Source organism: Eleginops maclovinus, chromosome 22 (assembly GCF_036324505.1).
Source record: "Eleginops maclovinus isolate JMC-PN-2008 ecotype Puerto Natales chromosome 22, JC_Emac_rtc_rv5, whole genome shotgun sequence".
Taxonomy (NCBI): Eukaryota; Metazoa; Chordata; class Actinopteri; order Perciformes; family Eleginopidae; genus Eleginops; species Eleginops maclovinus.
The window spans coordinates 16,998,040-17,017,519 of record NC_086370.1 but is presented as its reverse complement, the minus strand read 5'-3'; the positions used below and the strand labels follow the sequence as shown (position 1 = coordinate 17,017,519).

Here is a 19,480-nt window from a genome sequence, read left to right as displayed (position 1 = left end):
GTGCAACAGAGGAGGTTCCCCTGGTCAGCAACTTTTATGAAACCTTGCAGCATATTTTGGAGTATTAGAATTTTTGTCAAAATATGTTTTTTTTTTTGCTTGCTTGTATTAGCTTCTGGCACCAACATGTTTAAACAGAAAAATAGTGCATATAGGGGAGCTATAATTTCAGAATCAAACACTTTTTAAAATGTATGCGAGCAAAGGCAGACAATACACAAATAGTGATGCTACACTTGTCTAGGAAGGAACAAATCTGTGAAGCGTAATCATTTATTATCCCCTGTATCTGATATGAAATAGCGAGTCTGCTTTCAAGGTCATATGTAGTGTTGAAACACAATCTAGGTCAGCTTGAAACAATGCTCTTTTTAAGGAAGAGCAGAGAGGGGGATCTTCGTAGAAAAGGCAAACGAAAGTTAAAACCCTAAAGAACATGCAAACACCATCTGCGGTATATTTTATACTAGAAAGACAAGCATAAAGCAGAAGTTTGTAAGAAGATCCTGTGATGTTAGCACACTTTCATATCCAGAAAGGAAATGAACTTTTACAAACCAAACCCCAAAAGTCCCACTGTATAGAGTGAAGTATCTGGTGAGTATTTTCCACACAGCTGTCTGTTTCCTGTTTTAGAGAACAGGGTAACAAGTGGGTTCAGCGGAAGAGGCTTTTGGAGTGAAGTGACAACTAAATTAAGGTACAGTTTGAGTGGATTTCTGCTTCTGAGCCATTCTTTTAGCTCATAACGTATCAGAAAACGTTCACCACAGAATCGTAAGAGTTAATGCATCATTTGGCTTTAAAATAAAATGGCATTTTATGGGTTGTGATGAAATTCAAGGTCCTTGTATACTGTGCAACAGGGCCCACTGTATTTCCTATCCTTTCTAATTCACTTTCCACTGCTGTGTATGATTGCTGATTTATTACAGAGAGGCCATGCATTCCCCAGAAACCTTCGCAAATGATAATGGAGGTATTATCTATTTCATCTTCCATTGTGGGAAAACATGCCATGGTGCAGTAAAGCACTGCCATTAGCTGCACATTTAATTATTTTCGTAGCACTGATGCTTATTTTATCATTTAAAGCTACACCCAAAAGCTTTTATTTGCATCTATTCAATTGTTTAAACCTGTGTGCCTCAATCAGATCCAGACACTACATATCCTTTTTCATTTTCTAAACAGAACACTGCACCAAATACTGCTGGAGACATCCCTCTTTCACACTGAATCACATAATCAAACAGAAAACATAATTTATTGCAGCATTAATGAAACACTGGCAGTTAAAAGAGCCCCACCTGTAAATGATGCATGCGCTGTTTCGACAAGTGTCACAATTTGCTGTGTCTTGTCCTGTTCGGTAGGTGAGCCTGTAAACAGAGAGATGAAAAGATGTATGTGATCTCAAGTGACAGGCTTTAGCATCCATATTTCAACACCTGTGGGCATCAGGTATCACACATAATTTGTTCACCTTGGTTTTTACCCAATGTTGTTTACTCCCAACAGTTGAACATGCAGCAGGGGCTCTGATCCGATCCTGCAGTTCTCTCAGATTTGGTTAATCAAGTGTGTAGACTTACTGATTTTACATAACAGGATTACTTAGCTTTGCCATGGCATAGTTATCAAATCTGTTCTGTGTCTATTCGCTGTGCAATAGGAAGAAAATAACAACTAAATGCTGCATGAATCACATGTAATGAAAAATCAATACCTTAACATTCTGCGCTTATGCTGTATATCCTTTTTATATTCTCATCCGACTTAATTTGCTGTAGACATGAAACATAAACTATTAAAAAAGGCAATCAAAAAGACAAATTGCACCTGCTCTGATCATGGCATAGGTACACAGCCCCGAGGGGCCATTGTCTTCTCTACTGTATAACAGTTTTAATCTGTTATGTTCAAAGACCTTTACAAACGGAACAACCTAAGCTATCTCACAACAGAGGCTTGTATGTCAAACGTGACGTGTTAAATACACAATGCCTTTGGTGTAACACTCCTCGTCTTTCATATCGCCAGTTTTTCATTTATCCTCATTTGAATTTACCATGCAGGTCTGCGTAATGTTATGTGCACTATAAGTCACAGCATGCAAAGGCAGGCGGCAGGGGCGTGGGGGTGATACGAGGGGCTGTGTTAGAGTCGCGCATGTTCTGCAATTGCTTGCTGTCACTGCAGCCCCTCACCCTGTAGGATGACATGTGGAGGTGGCACACCGCAACCGTTCACCCTGACATGACAGGTGACCTCATCGGGGGGAGAGAGAACAGCGCGAGGATAAAAAATGCTGATGGGAGCTCAAGGTGAACAAGTTCATCCATCCTGCCCTGTTCCCAAATGATGTCTCTCTGAACAGCTGTGTGCAAGGACAGTAACTCACCGCAGTGACAGGGTCCACACGAGTGCTGCTGCTGCCCGGCCGGTCATGTACGGCCTTGTCATTTAAAGAGCTTCTCTCTTATAATCAAAGGGTATTAACCTAAATTCATAATCACTGTGTGTACTCGGCACAACAACACACTCCCATTATGGGTAAAATGCTCATGACCCAATAAAGAGCTGTATTAAAAAGCACCCAATGTCACAGAGGATGGTTTCATAGATGGGGAAAAAATAACTGCACCTCTGAGAAAGGTGTTCTAAGCTGACCGTTTGTTGGCACAGAGTCACTATCTGTGTGGTTTGCCCATGTCAGCTGTCCTGGGATCTGTCCTGCCCTTGGCATTCCACTTTTACTGTCCACACGTCCCACTTTTGTGTCTGCTGCTCTGCCTGCCTGAATACTGCATAGTATTTGGCATTTTTATTGATAACCTGCAAGCAAAAACTCAGCAGGAAACACTGTCTCATGCTTCAAACATTGGGTTTGTTATCCTACGTTAAAGACATGTTATGTACAATATAGTATACATAGCAGACACAGCAGATACACTTATGCAGCATTATGATAAGTGTGACTTGATTGCATATGTATAACAGTACTATGGCAATGGTATTCAAACAGTACAACACAGAGTGTGCATGCATCAGAATACTATTGAGCTACTGTGTGGACGGCTGAGGAAAAATGAGGTCATGCCACAGACTAATAATCTTATTTCACGTAAAAAAAACTGTCATTTGTCATCAATACTTAACATCGAGTGTCAGCAACGCACTTCCTGTTAGGTCTGGAAACCCTGATAAGACGCATATGCATTGTTCCTGTATACAAGTCAATGGTGAGAATCTGTTTTCTGTCAACCTTATTCTACTAAAGGAGATATGAAACAGCTGTCTAGCACATGCTTAATTTGACGTTCCTGTTGTACTTTTGCAGAACAATTTTGGTTTTATTTTATATCACAATCACCAAAAAATGGAGAAGTGGGATATTTTGTAATAATTTGTAGTAGTTATTTCCAATGTAAACAAGTGACGCTGACATTGTGCATATACTCTTGAAGGACCTATATATTGCTTTATGCTTCTTGTCATTGCATCCACTTTAAAGAATTGTCTTGAAAATCACTCTACATGACTTATTTAACCCAGATCAGAACAGGAAAGCTTTCAGTTGGATTCACTTGAAAGTGTATCATTAAAAAAAGACGATTTTTGACTGGCCAGCCATGCAACAAAAGGAAGAGTATTTGGGAATGCATTGTGTAAGGCAGGCTTTGCATCCTGTAACTGCACCTCTCTAATAACACTTAAGCAACACAACACAGTGAAGACTCTACAGCGGGCTCAGTTCTGTGGAGATGAAAGGCAAAGCGTTATGAGCCAGCACTAATTGAGCCTTCACAATCAACTTCCACAGAGCCACACTGGGGTGCCTTGTACTTCGCTGGATATGGTTAAGGCTTAAATACAATTTGGTTTGTGTTGCTCTGAGTTTTTTTTAGCGATGGCATACTTAGCATTGATTCCTACAATTGTACTGCCGTAGGAGTCTGGTTGTGGAAATAGCTTGAGGACTTTATGAAGCTTGTTAAAGCGTTTTCTCCTTTACAGGTACGTCTTTAATGAAATATGACACATAAAGAAATAATAGAGAAAGCTTGCCCTTGGGTTAAGATTACAGAGACACGGTATTAGAATACATTTGCATTGTGCTGTTTATTTGAACCGCTACATAAGGCCTTGATGGTTGATAATCCACTAGTAGTATTGGTGATCTCTTGAGTTTTCCTCTAGCGCCAACAACAGGTCCGTTTTAATAAAGTATTGAGAGATATATGTCAACACTTACTTTATAGATTAGCACATTTGTATGATTATATTCATGGTTCCATGTTGTCTTTGGGATCCGATTATTTTTCTTTAAGCACACCCATGATGTTGATTTCTCTGGTTTGTTATTAAAGTACCTTTCAAATATTGAATGTCAATTTTGGTAAAGACACAGAGGGTTTACAGAGGATTCATTTCCAATCATTGATCACCCGACTTTTCATCAAGCACCATCTCAAGGTCAACATATCTCTTTTGTTCTATACATTGGTTTGCCTGAGAAACTAAAGCCATACCCAACATTTTCAGACCTCCATTGTTCTTGGTTTTAAATAGCAAGTTGTAGCATGCTAATATGCTAAACTTAAACTGTAAACACTATAACTGATAAAAGTCATTGTGAGAGCATGTTATCCTGTCGATGTGAGCATGTAGGTCAAAGAACCACTTTGTCCAATACATGGATTTCCCTTTCTTACAGCCTTTTACATCCCACTGAAACATGCATATGTGTATGAAGTTTGTTTGGTAGCACTGTAAAGCTAAGTCTACTCACCCTCCTCTCTGCGCTTCACCCTTCTCCAGCTCCTGAATAACTCCAAGTAGCACCTTGATGGTCTCCTGGCTCGAGTTGATGAGGCTCTCCATCGCCTGCAGCTGCACTTTGATATCCTTGTCTTCAGATAAGGGCATTATCTGCTGGCTGCTCCGCATGCCTGGGGCTCGTGTGTCTCTTGGAGGAAAGCCCTCGTCCGCCCCGACTGTTTGCTGAAGTTTAGAGGAGGCTGATGCATGCCTGGTCCGACACTGCCCTTGTGACTGAACTGAACATTTGGCACTATGGGGAAGTGTCTGTGACTGCTGTTCGTTTAGCTGTGCACCCTTTTTCCGTTTACAGCTCACAGACGGGCTTCCTAAAGACTCCACTTGTGTCAAAGAGTTCCACGCAACAGGGCCAGTTCCCCTCGACTTGTCCTGGGAAAACTCAGAGTAAGCAAGCTGGCGCTTTGAGGAAGTGCCAGCGTCCGTATCTTCTTTGGGTAATCCTTTGTGTTTGGTCCTCGTCCCACAACCCTGGTACTCTGCTTCTCTTTTTGAAGGAGGGCTACCCTGATGGCACTCTTCCGAGAAATGTGAAGAGTCAGGACAAGAGGGTCCATCCACACAGTTGGCACTGGAAAGCAAGTCCTCTGTATCACTGCTGTCATCAGTGTGGTGAAGCAATGCTTTTGTTTGTCCCACAATCTTACCCTTGTACTTTGATGACTCACCAATGGGTTGTCCATCATCTACTCCTGTCTTAATATCGCTCAGAAAACCATTATTTTGTCCTTTATAATCTTCTACCAAAGCAGTGTGTTTAAATGTATGTCCTTTTTTCCTCTCAAAAGGAAAAGTCTTGTATCGCTTAGTGAGGTCCGGCGAAGTCTGCACTCCGGTGCTCTTGGTCACGTTAGGAATAGAGCGTCTGGCGGGCATGGTCATATACTTTCTGTGTGTCACTTTGCAGGAAATGGATCTGGAGCGTTTTCCCCGAAACTCATTCTGAGCCTCACAGATATCCTTAAAACGAACTTGTAAAGCTTTGTTTCTCTTCTTCACCTGTGGCTTGCCTGATTCAGACTGTGCATCAAGGCTGTGAGAAGGGCCTGTATCCGAATCTGAGTCATCCGAGTTTGAAAGAACAATGTAGTTGGCGTCTTCTTTGCTCACCATATTTTCTGAAAGAGGTAAAAGAAAAATATAATCAGATTTTGTGTGTTTTCAAAATGTAGTGGGGAAAAATCATAGAGGATCTAATCCCTTTAGTAAGGTACTGTAAAAAAGGATAATACTCCTTTAAAACACAATCTCTGATATACATCTAAATTTCACAATTCATAACTTTAATACACATGCTGAAACCGACAAACGTAAAAACATTAAAAACCAAGAAGAAACTTTCCAATGAAGTATGTTACTACACTTGTTTTATTTATTTTATTAATATATTACATTACTGGCATCCTCTGGCTTGCAGTATAGAAACAAAGGACTCTGTAAATAGCCTACAGTATAGGTTTATGATATGGCCACCCCTATTTTTTGCAACTTTGCAACACGTAACATAATCTTAAGCTCTCTATTTGGAGGTTTCCTGTGAAAATGGGCCTTCAGAGTCATATTAAATGTCTCACTTTAATAGCACTGTTATCTTTTGTAGTGGTTATTCAACAGTTTCATGTCCATTCCAGCTTTAGAAGTTATTAAACAGTGCTCTTACAGTGAGTTTCCCATCATCGTCTACGGAGAAAAATTAATGGAACGTCTTTTTTATTCAGCTAGACCTTGTGAAGAACAGCTCATTGCTAACTCTGTCAACACTTGCAACTGCTAGTTACAGTATGCATTATAATTTTTCATACACAAGCATGCCTGCCAACAATTCGGATCATTTGCTTCTGCACACCTTTTTGGAATAACAATTGTGTTTGCTCCTTGCTCGTGCTGACACTTTTCAGAAACTCTGTGCGTTGACTTATGTCAGATGTCAGCCTCATTACACGCATTGAGCTTGAAGCACGGTTTTGCTTTAACTCGGGGTGTTATTGCTGTCAAAATGCCAGATCACTGATGTGCCTTATCAGGCTAAGTATTTGCCGGTTATCTTAATATATAGCAGCATATTTAATGTGAGTGCATGTCATTCAGGAGATGTTTGTATGCTTGACAATATCAACCAACTTTAGGACTGCCAAAGCTTGCGGCTGCTGTTGCTACTTTCCCGTAGGTGGGCTTGTGAATGCTATCTTTGAGTAGCAGGCCTTTTTTTTCATCTGGCATTTGTTCTACAAACGCATTGTGACTCATTTATGTTATTGATTTATGTACTGGTAGAATAGCAATACTCATGTTGCAGCATTAAGTGATTTGTGCTCAGTTGGATTTGTGGCCTATTTCCCACTCGGCTCATATCATTTCTGGGGTTTCCTATTGTGTCACTGAAAGCTTAAGGGAGAACCGTGCACATGAGCGTCAGTGATTTAAACACACTGCAGCCTTGCACACGGCCCTTCCCTTGGCTTTATGAGAAACTCCTTTGTCACAAATATAGTTTATTTTCATTTACATTTTATCCACACAGATCATATTTGGCCATACATTAGTCAAAAGATCATACTCAAATAAATGGGTTTATGTGACAGCTCGCTCGACTGTTCTTCATATCATAATTACATCTAAACGGCTGAGCTCCTTTTCTGTGCTCTACACTGGTACACTCCGCCGTAATCATTGTCAATCTCAAGCTCCCTGTATATTCACCCACGTAAGGTCATCTCCTTATCAATGCTGCACAACATTTCACAAGATATCTATTCTTCTGCACTGATTGTTGGATAGTTTGTTCCCCGCAATGGTTAAGGGAGTTTTTTCTAAAGGAATAGCTGTGGAGAAGTTGGCCCACTATTAATAGGTGTTTGGTAAATAATATATTCCCCTTGTGGTTGAAAGTAGCTGGCAGAGGAAATGACTAAACAGCAGCCCATATGTGCAGCACCTGGATCCCCCTTTAGGCTCCGAGTCTAAACTCATAGGAGGGAAATGTATTATCTTCACTTTTAAATCTGCATGGCTTAATTAATGGCTTGAAATGACTTGATCTGTAATATCTGTAAATTAGTTGAAGGGTTAAAGTCTCCAAAAAGTGATAGAAATAACATATCTCCTTAACTGCTGCTTAACCCATGGTTTACAAAACAAAACATGGGTTTGATAGAATTTGAAAAGTTGTTCGGTAAATCAATAAAAATGTGAACCTGTTGTGCTTGAAAATGCAGCATTATGAAGAGTGAAAATCGATGTGCTTCTTTCAAAAGATGTATTTGCTTTTACCACTGTCAGAGTATTAAGAATCTACCAATCATTAACGAGTGAATGTCTCATTTAATCAGCAACTACTTTTTCCACTTAAATTCATCAAATTCATCATCAAATAGATTGAATCACTTTTAATGTCCATATTACAAACTTCTCCTGATATTTTTCACTTCCTTTCAATGGGAACGATTGATTTATGTTGATTATGTAATAACTAAACTGCCTTTGATGAAACAAGGAGGCCAAAAACTACTTTCATAATGCGTAATACAGCTTGCTGCTGTATTCACCCCACATGCAGAGTATCAAATTAAGGTCCATATGATCAAATGAGAAATATTGCATTTTCTGTCTCATGCGTGATGAAACACATTTCTCAGCTCGAGCATGAAATACATCAAGAAGCACAAGGAAATGAAATGATGTCTGATATGGATGAAAGGAAACATCAGGAGGAGCTGGTTAATCATTTTCATATGACAAGACACCACGCAATAAATAAACTCAATGAATCATTTATTACCACGCACACAAGCAAGATATTCATGGTTTTGCAGCTTTTCTTAAAGTAATCATGTTTTATCATTGGGGGACATTGTAAATCCATCAATGTGATTGTTCCAGTTGGGGAATTTATACTGACGAGACATTTCCTTACTGTCAGTTTAACGACTCCCATGAAATTAGTAAAAGGAGAAGAGCGGCTGGATGAGATTAATGTTAATTTCTGATCTGCAGTAGATATACATCTGCAGTTTCAAGTTCCAGTGACGTCATAACCAAATGAAAGATATGCACTTTTTAAGGATTGCAAAGCTATGCTATGTGACCTTGCATAGATTTTAAGTGCGAGTGTACAGTACATTCATGCATAGATGGGCACTTTAATGTTTGTGTGAAAGGGTGTGTGTCTCATGAGGTCACCTATCCAGCATCCCCGGAGTGTGTGCACAAACACACACACAACAGCAGACAGCGACTGATAATAAAAAGGCATGGGGTTGTATTTACTGGGAGTCCTGCCATGTGTTTAACCTTGCATACTGTCCACTGTAACCTAACCCTCAGCCCAAACCGTTGATGAAATTGAAAATATTTAGAGCCAACTGTGTTTCATCTCGCTTCCTATTAATGCTGGAACAACTCAGCATGCCAACAACAGTTTCTAGTGTCACTTCAGTCACTGCGATGGATTTAATGCCAGATAAGAAGAAAAAAAACAAGCAACTAGTTCAGTCTCATTATGCACGAACAATATGGTGTGCTGTGTCATGAATTTACCCACAGTTGTTTTGGAATTTGGAGCAGCTGAATTTCATATTTGTTCTGAAACATAGCTTAGTGTGCACTTTGATTTTAGCGTGAGTTTGTCAGAAGCATTTTCACGGAAAAAAGGGAATTTGTTTGAGGCTGATCCACATGGGATCATGCTATTTTACATCATCTCACACCCCTGAAAAGGTAATCACATCTGCAGGAAGACTCCTCTAGGCGCATACAATGTCTCATGTGAGGCATGTAAAGCAGGTAAATGGTAATTCACACAACGGGAATCAAGAAAAGCTATCAATGACTTATTATTGTTGGAAGTCAGATACACATACAGCATAAGTGACAGTGACACTTGAATATATTTGAATGGCTAAGAGAGAATTTCCTTTGCGTTGTCGCCTTCTTTCTCCTCCTCCACCTCCTCTTCTCAAAGCATGCTATATCTCTGCTAATGACCTGAGGTCCTTCCCTGATTTGGCCTCAGCTATCCAAAGGATTATGAATAATGCATTGACTCTTAAATTGCGAAAGTAATCCTCTGAAATCTCCTTATGTACCCTGGCAGACCACGTGGTCTGTATCAATTGCCCCTTCATTTCTTCACGCTCAAATTGCTGCATGTATAGCAAAAGAACATCTTTCACTTCGGTATCATGATCGATTTATTATGACCACAATGTTGTAGGAACGTGGTTGTTTGTAAAGAATGTTAATAGGGGAGTAGGATCCATTTTCCATGCAATAGCAACACTGCTGACTCATGATTTATGCCCCATCGCATAGCGGGTAGAAAGAGGCAGCTTTGCTTGGATCGCCTTACATCCCTGACAGCCCTCATCAACGCAATAATTACAGAAGTGCATCTGTAAGATGATTTACATAGCATTACACTGTCTAGCCACTCTCATTAATGGTTACGTAATGTTATTATGGTGGCCTTAAACATGCCTCTGCTGCAACATCAATACAAACTGAGTGCATCATGAATGGTAATGTTGGTCAAAGCAACAGCTCATCATCTGAGTATTACGTGCTAAAACATGTGTATCACAAGTGCTTCGCTTTTCATTACGAAGCAGGTTGATGCTGTGCGTACCTAATGCATCGTACTGTACGCATTGTTGCTCTGCAATGTATCCATTTTGTATGAGGATTTTTTTTCTCATTATTTGCATAAATTACAGAGCGTGACATTGCACCAACTTAGCACAAAGAGATATTGCCGCCTTTATCCAATCCATAGGGTTTGTGTGAAGTCTTATTCATTCCTACTGTGCAATTGTACAGTATAGGTTCCGGCCCCTACACCCTCCGCGTTGCAGTAATCTTTTCCCCAACACATCATCACGCTCTCTTCCAGAAACAATGAAAGCCCCTTTGGTCTCAGATCTTTATATTGTCTTTTGTTCGATTTTACAGCACAATCCGAGCCGGTTTCCACATCTCCATGGTTCTACACACCATCTTATTCCAGCTGTCGTCCAGAACTATGTGTAGCTATTTGGGCTGCCGGTTACACATGTGAAAGTTTTTTTTCTTTATGACATTGGCTTAAAAGATTTATGACTGAGCAGCACTTTCTTGGATAGGGAATAGTGGGAGGGTTTAAAAAGGGTTCCCTCCTTCTTCTTCCTGGATGACAGCACTGGATGTGAAATGGATCCTTGGGAAGAGTAAGTTTGAAGACGCTGATATGCAGAGGGGGATTTTAGGTTATTTTGTTATCACTTGCTTTCCAGATAGTGGGGGTATCTTTCTGTTTAACACAACGAAAAGGAGACTCTCTGCCTGCATCACTTCAGAGGTTACATCCCTGGTGCATCACCCTGATGAGTTCAATGATTAATAAGCAGTCGTGCTACGGGCATACATGTGTACTCAGGTCGATGCGATGATTGACTCGGGTGTCATGTAGAAGGTGATTTATGAGTGAAAAAACAGGATATAGACAAGCGTCAGTGTATTTGTCACCTCAACGCTGTACCCCTTCAGTGTTTCCTGTAAATTCAGGTAGTCAAGCAATGACATGTAGAAAATAAGGGGGGATAGAGACAGAGGGAGATGGGAGGTAAGGGGAGGGCTACAAAGACTGAGAGAGAACATAAGTGCAGCTCTGTATGTGATGCAGCACCCAAGAGCTTCCTAGATCACACATGTCATTAGTCATGATAAGTCTGAATCCAGCTTTCATCAAATTCAGCCTTGAGGAGCACATCAATCATCGCAGACAAACGTGACATATAGCCTTCGTCACTTAATACTGAGGGTGTTTTCTAATAAATGATCATCACTCCCTCAGCCTTTTAAAGCACAACATATGATAGTCTATTAGTGAGCATTCATCAATATTCTTCACCATAAAGCCCAGAGAGAACACACACAAGTACAGAAAGCTCGATAATCAGCCTCTGCATCATCAGATTAATACTGCATGTCTGTCAGATGCTGCAAAGACACACATTAGAATAAGTATATAAATCACCATTCATCTTCATTTTCAATTGTGGAGAAAAACCTTGACGTGCTCGCCTGATTAGTCATTAAACCTTTCAATGCTTGGATGCATAAATGCCCCCTCCCTAATGTATTCATATCTAATGCACGCTGGGGATCATACACATGCATGCATCACTAACCAAAAGTATTCTGTCATGTTTCATACGTGCTTTGGATATCCACTTTCATTTAAAAAAGATTTGAAAAAAGGCAGACCAGATAGAAGCCCCACTCTTTTCTTCGCAGTACCTGTGAATGTGTGTGCAACTCCTAAAAAAAAAAGGAAACTCTTACCTTGAGAAACAGATCAGAGGTGCAAAGGACAAGAAGGCGCAGATCCCCTGTAGAGCCAGTGTTCATCCATGTATTCAGAGGGTGCCAGGGTGCCGTCCAGCCACTGGAGCAGCTCTCAAAGGCTGCGGGAGGACACAGAGACAGGCAGCCGGCGCAGTGACAGCTGGAGGAGTTGTGGCACATCCGGCAAAGATTCAGGTTATCGGGATGAGAGAAGGAAAAAGCAGAAAAGACATTGCCTCAAAAACCTCATCGGGTCTTCACTGATATCCCCCTTTCTGCCTCTTACTCTGCTCTCTTCTCCTTTTTACACCTCATTCAAGCATCACTGACACTCATTCCCTCTTGTCCCTGCACTCACCGGGAATAGGCACTCACACACGCAGCGGAGATCTCCATCTCGCTGTGCTGCTGCTGTTGCTGCAATCCCTGTGCATTCGTGATTGAGTGTATGTGTGCATTTGTGTGTTAGGAAGGCAGAGAGAGGGTGGGCTGGTGGGTGGATGGGTGGGTGGATATGGCAAGGGGAGGAAGGAGGAGGAGGAGGAGGAGTGAGGGGTAGTGTGCAATGCAAGCTGCTAGGGAAAGTCCAGAGTCGCTGAGCTGCATCATCGGCGAAGACCCCCTTAACTTGTCCTCCACAGGCTGGCTCCGGTGACACTGAGCTGTTATATAATCTGAAGGGCTTCGGGAGACTGCAGGGGGGGGGGGCGGGGGTCTGAAATAATAATGTATTGTGCTATTAATTGGATGTCTCCGGCCCCCCCCCCGCACCCACCCACCCTCACTTTCATACATCCAACACATTGTTTATGAGAGGTGGCAAAGGGGGCTAAATCGAGCAAAGGAACGGAGAAGTTGGGAACAGACGAGGCGAGGAGCCAACAGGGCGGCGGTGTTAATGAGAAACTGAGACGAGAGAGAAAATGAAATGACGAGAGGCAGTAATAGAGACAGTGAGACAGAGGCACTGAAAGAAATGTACTTCACTGGAAAATGGAGAATATTGATTTAGCAGACTTCTTAAATTCCTCTTATAAGTTCAAGGCTTAGCCCATTGGTGTATAAAGTCTTGTTATTAGAGAATACATGTACCATCTTATGGAATCCAATACATGCAGGCTTTTCTTTAGTCAATGGGAACCACATGCAAACCTGTGATACAAAAGGGAAGACATGACACAAGTCTCAGAGAAATATTATACGTTTTGGGGATAAGGTCCAACTTTGTTCATTTACATCAAACACTTTTTTACCATGCAAGAATAAGTTCATGAAACAACTTTTGGGTTTAGGTGTGTTCATAGCTATCATTACAGAGTTAAAACATTTACCCATTCCCCTTAGTTTTCAGTTCTGCAGTTTGCTTTATTAAAGGCTCTTGTGTGTAGGATTTATATCTAAGTCCAAAATGACAGGCCAACACTAAACAAAGAGTGTGTCCCCTTATGTTGTGTGTTGTTGTATTTTCTTCCAGTTAAAGTCAGTGGGGCTTTCACTTATTTATAACTAATCTACCAGTCATATATTGGACATATATTTGGAATAAATTAAGAGACCACTTCAGCATTATCATTTTCTCTTGTTTTATTATTTATAGACATATCTTTCTTATTTTTTTATTGTATTCTATAAACTGCTGACAATTTCTCTCTGTGTTGGAATTCAACAGACACTGGAATGGCTGCCATACATGTAGAGATAAAGATTTAAGAACAATTGTGAGTGGTCTCTTATTTTTTTCCGGAGCTGAATGTGATGGTTATATCGTTAACATTTTTCTGAGATTCACTCTTAGTGTTTCATTATTTACCGTTCTTTTATTTGAATCCCAACATAGTTCCTTTTATTGTATCCTAAAATATTCTATTTTCAGGAACAAGGCTCACAATAATTGTACTGTGTATGAATGTGACTAATAGACGGGATTTGATTGGATTTTTGCACAGTACTGGCACGATACACCTCGCAGGAGAAGGTAAAGAAAACTAAGAAGCTGGCAGTCAATTCATTGAATTAATCTGTTTAATTACCTGGGGAGGCACACAGAGTTTCATTGTTTGACACTCTGCTTTGTAAGATTGCCCCAAGAGATGTTTGCTATAGTCTTGCCACTGTACCTTTCACAGTGATTCAAGTTTAGTTATTTACCGCAGAACGAATACTACAAGGGCTCTGAAAGGTTTATTTTTCAAAGCACCGTTTGTTTTGTATTTATCTTTGATTACTGTAGGTAAGATACTCTATGTCATAAAATGGATCAGAGTTTAACCATTCCTTTCCTATGTGAGCAACAACAAACATTTTGTTAATGTGTTTTTTTCTTCCAAAATAGCAAGGGTTGGAGCGGTACGAGGCGCAGTGATCTGCTGACTGCTGTCGTATTGATTTAATTGTCTGTTTTCCTCCCAGCTCTGCCTGCTCATAGACCTATGAAGGGCTTCTAACTGTGCCCACCGCTTGCATGCAGATCCAACCCGCCACAAACCACAGATCCCCCTCAGTCTCAACACCAGCTTAATCTCACTGTGCTTAATGAGTGGAACAACACAGAGTTGACAAGCAGGGAACCCCCTCCACCCCTCCACCACTTTCCTTAATCTCTTCTCTACAACATCGTTTATTGACCTGCCAGAGGCTGTGGGGGGGGGGGAGTGTCCAGATTTATGCAAAAAAGCCTGCACTGCTTCCCGATGACTGTCAGCTTAACCATTCATTATGGTTGACTCCCCGCGGACAGATTGTACATGGACAGACTTTAAAGTGGTTGCAGGGAAATGTGTATATCAATGGAAGTTTAGAAAAGTGAAAACAGCTGATAAGAGATTAAAAGAGAATGTTAAGGTGCAGGAACAAACACTATTCTATTCCCCCCCCCCCCGATTCGTTTCCCAATTTCCACTGAGTTGTCAAGTCTCTCAGTTGAAGGAAAGTTTGCAGTGTCAAATGCTTCCCTCAGATCCACAGAGCATCCCTAGGCGAAACAGAAGAGTTGCATTAGCCTATGAAAATACAAAAGCAGTAAACATAAACTTTGATCTTTCAGCTAAATTATTCATGAGTGTTTTCCTACTGTATGCGGCAAACACATGGGGATCAGAACAAGTATGATCATGTGTATTATCCACAAACATGCATAAACAGGGACTTCACCACTATGGGAGGTTGCTTCACACCTCCTAATGGAACTTGCTCAAGAAAAAAGTGTTTGCTGAATGATAATTTGAGCATTTGAGACACTGGCACTAAAGGTAACACCAAAGAGGTATTGAACACAATGATCACAGCTGAGGAAGTCACAAAAGGATGGGAGTTGCAGTTCTTTGTTGACAAGTGGGTCCACTAATTTGGTACAGACTAATGCCATGGAATGTGAAAACAGTAAAGTAGAGACAAACAAACAACAAAACCTCTACTGTGACATGTATACTTTCCATTACATTTCATTTTGCAACTTACAATAAGTGCTAAAAATATAGAGAATCAAACTCTGAACAACAAGGAAAGTGCACATATATTTACTTCTAGTAAGGCATACAATAATAGGTGCTGGGGAATTTGTTGCAAGGCCTTTTGCAAGAATTGAATTGCCAAGATGCAAGCAAAGCGTTTCCAGTTTGCTACGGAAGATTTACAGTTTACATCCTTTCATGTTAAAAAAGTGCTTTTCTTTTTTCTGCAGTATATTTCTTTGTACCTTCTGTCTGAAACCAGTGTCAGTTTTTGTGTCAGAAAATGTGCAAACATGCCAAAGTAAGATGGTGATAAGGGTCAACAACCTGCATAGCATCAGTTTTGTAAGCATTGTCATTGTTAGCATGTTAGCCGGCTGGGGCTAGCATTTAACCAAAAGCACAACTTGTCTAAGTACAGCTTGCTAGCACGGGGGTAACGCTTTGATCCATCTCCCTCAGATTAATCATATTATTTGTGAATTTACAACATATGGAGTAATGAATAGACACACACACACACATTTGCCTTGTGGCACACAGATGGTGGTCATTCTCCAAATTACCATACTGTTAAATAATATTGTCGCGGTTAAGGAGATAACAGTTCTTATGCATTGACTCTGCTATATTTTAAGTATCTTTATACAAAAACAGCCACTCCAGTTTTATAACAACAAATAGCATTAAAAACAACATAATTAATCACTATTAATGTCTCTGGAAAATTGGCTTAACGATCTGTAAAAACTCCCACAGAGAAGCCAACGCCACTGTAGCTGAACTCATTTCCATTATACAACACAGGCACGTAAACTCAAAATAAATAATCAATGTAATATAGAATTGTTACACAACCCATTGTTTCCCTGTTGGCTGCAGATGATTACTGAGTAACTATTTATTATGGACAAATCAGTTATTATATAATAGCGTTTTGTAATGTTATATCTTGGCGTCCCTCTCATCCCTAATCAGTGACACAACTCCATCGTACAATCCAATTTAAATTAGATGCTAATTCAACACAATTTGATCAACACTTTTTCACTGTATCTCTGACCCTCAGTCACTTCATTGAGAAACTCCATGTCTCTTATGTGGCCTACTCTTGTTTGAGCACTTCTCATTGTAATTGGTTGTCTGTAGATGTATTTGCATATGCACCGTGTTCCCGGCTCTCCTGAGACCACATTCAAACACAGCTAATCTGGCTTTCGGGATTTAGAGCAGCATGCTTTTCCTTGGATCAACAAACGACTCACAAGTAGTGGGGAACGAATTTGTTCAACATTTTTTCAGTCAATGTTCCTTTAAAATGAAGACAATGCTTGAACTAATTAGTCTCAGAGAGTTTAATGTTTGCACAATTTAACTAGACCAGAATATAACACACACAATTTCTGATTGTTTTAAGGTACATTTGGGAGGAAATCTTTTAAGCAACAATTAATCGGTGGATTTGGCATAGCTGAAACTGATGAGAACAGTTAGTTTCTCAGGTTTGTGGTCATAAACAAAAGTATTAGACAAATACAAATGTGGACCTCGTTTGGTGGTCAAACCCAGACAACCAAACACTCCGCTGCTGTAGCGGAAAGAGCAGGGATCACCCAAGTCAGCAGGGTTTCTTGTCTGGTAAACGTTTATGTTTATACCTAACCTGGACCAGTCCCTCAACTACAGTTTAAAATATTTGATGGCTTAAAACTTTGACTTTTTCTCTATCACCACCAACAAATCAGAGGATCACCAGTGTCATTAAAATGTATGTGAAGGGGCCTTCGAATATTTCTGGTAAAAGGATTTTGCAACCCATCTCATAGCTGTCGAGGTATTTCACTTTGAGATTTCAGATTTCAACCTCTGAGTTGCGCCTGGAGGAAACATCAGGGTATTCCTAATGTTTGCATGTATAATCCTCTGGGGACAATGAATCTGCATAAAATAAAAGTGTATGTAATAGCTTTTGAGATATTTCAGCCTGGGCCAAACTGGACTAATGAAAAATATAGTGAAATGAAACACCACTTTTAATCTATTGTAAAAAAGATGCAGCAGCATTTTGATTTGATGCAGGGTGGTTCATCTCTATTGTATAATAGCCCAGATAACTCTGTCTGTATCTTTTCTTGTGATGGTTTCCAATCACTTTGCAGAGTGGCCACTTCAATATTTGCACATTTTGCAGCCTCAATATTATATTTAAGTCTCTGCTGTACTGCGCACATGCTGCCCGCAGTGCCTAGAGAATCAAAGTAACAGTCTCTTGGGGTGGGAGAGCTTTACCTCCTCTTCCATCATTAAATACATAATGGCCCAGATTTTGTTTGCTCTGAGACTGTGTCAACACCAAATGCAGGCTCTGGCCGACGACACACTTCGAAGTGAGAAATGATCTCTGAGCCTCAGTGATGCTGGATGTTTCTCGGTTCCCATTTATCTTTACACGCACTACTTCACCACTGGAAGATGATGTTTCCATGGCAGCCCATATTGTTGCGACTAATCAAGATATTTTCAGATATGCATTCGTTTTGCATCGGTTTTATCTCATCAAATAAAAGTATGCATCTCAGAATAGCACAGAAGCACAGAACCAATTATGTGGAATTAGTCAAAAGATATGCACTGTGCGCTGCTCTGCAAAAGAAATGAGATTCGAATAATATTCAGCAAATATGTTAATCACACATGTGTAGTGAGGACTTTAATACCTCTCAGCTAATTTAAGAACTCCAGAAAACCAAGTGGGCATCAGTTGTGACTCACCAAATATGGCTTTGAAGTTTCTTCATGTGTGAAGATGTCATCTCTGCACAACCCCATTAAACCACTGTTACTCATCAGTTTTTACATCTGATCTCATATACTTCTCAGTGGTAGCTAACCCCACCGGCCATTTAGTGAAGCAGACATGCAGACTGTGCTGTGTGTAGCTGGAATATCAGGGGATTAACCCCTGACACAGCATCTATGAGCCATGATTTATGACACTTTATTGCCAAGGAATGCAATATCCCCACACAACTATTAGAGTATGTAACCCCGAGGGCCGCATCAGCATGGGTGCGTTTTTAAATTAGATTTTGTATGTCACTCAAGAACTTGCAAGCATGAAGGCCATTTCCATTCAGTGCTCAGAGCATTGTTATCTTTTAAATATGTAATGTATGACATTAATTCATCGGCATTGTTTAACACATTATCCCTTGTTTGAACACCACTATTTGGCATACTGTTCTGTAATGAATGACTGAAAGGTGAAATAGCAAAGGCCAACTTTTCTTGATTACTTTTTATGTTGAATTGTGTTTTTCATGGATCTGCACTCTACTGAACCATATTACTAACTTATTGTGAAAGCATTCTTGGATAAAAAAAATGTTTTAGATGAGCCCCAAACAAGAGATTGACTTCAACATTGCATTCACTGTTCAGTTACCCACAACAATTACTTCTCAGGGCCAATTATATTGGTAAGGAAGTTTTCTTCATATCTTAGCTTCTAAACCCAATGGAGTGCGTGTGGAAGGTATCACTCCCTTTCAAGCAGCTGGTGTTTAATTAGAAATAATATAAATAAATGAAAACACGGTAAACGTATATTCTAATTTCTATGCATGAAGAAAAAAGATCTCACTGTCTTCATAGCAGTAATACTATTCAGCTCACCATATGGCCGTCAGTTTTAACTAGACGCTTGATATGATGTTTAAGGACCTGTAGAGAGAGAGACACACACACACACACACACACACACACACACACACACACACACACACACACACACACACACACACACACACACACACACACACACACACACACACACACACACACCACACAACACACAACACACAACACAC

General features: G+C 40.3%; 1 protein-coding gene across 4 annotated transcripts in view; it reads right to left on the bottom strand.

Annotated features, from left to right (window-relative positions):
* Nucleotides 1-19,480, bottom strand: part of insyn2ab (inhibitory synaptic factor 2Ab) — a 39,113-nt gene that overhangs the window by 7,416 nt on the left and 12,217 nt on the right. For 2 of the 4 annotated variants that reach the window (XM_063874298.1, XM_063874297.1), the window contains exons 2-4: nt 12,160-12,322; nt 4,796-5,960; nt 1,311-1,382 (exon numbers count right to left, since the gene is read on the bottom strand). In XM_063874298.1, the coding sequence (XP_063730368.1) occupies nt 1,311-1,382; nt 4,796-5,955 (1,232 nt within the window). In that variant the 5' untranslated portion in view covers nt 5,956-5,960; nt 12,160-12,322. The remainder of the gene's footprint in view (nt 1-1,310; nt 1,383-4,795; nt 5,961-12,159; nt 12,323-19,480) is intronic. The other 2 variants (XM_063874300.1, XM_063874299.1) reach the window with 1 other exon arrangement.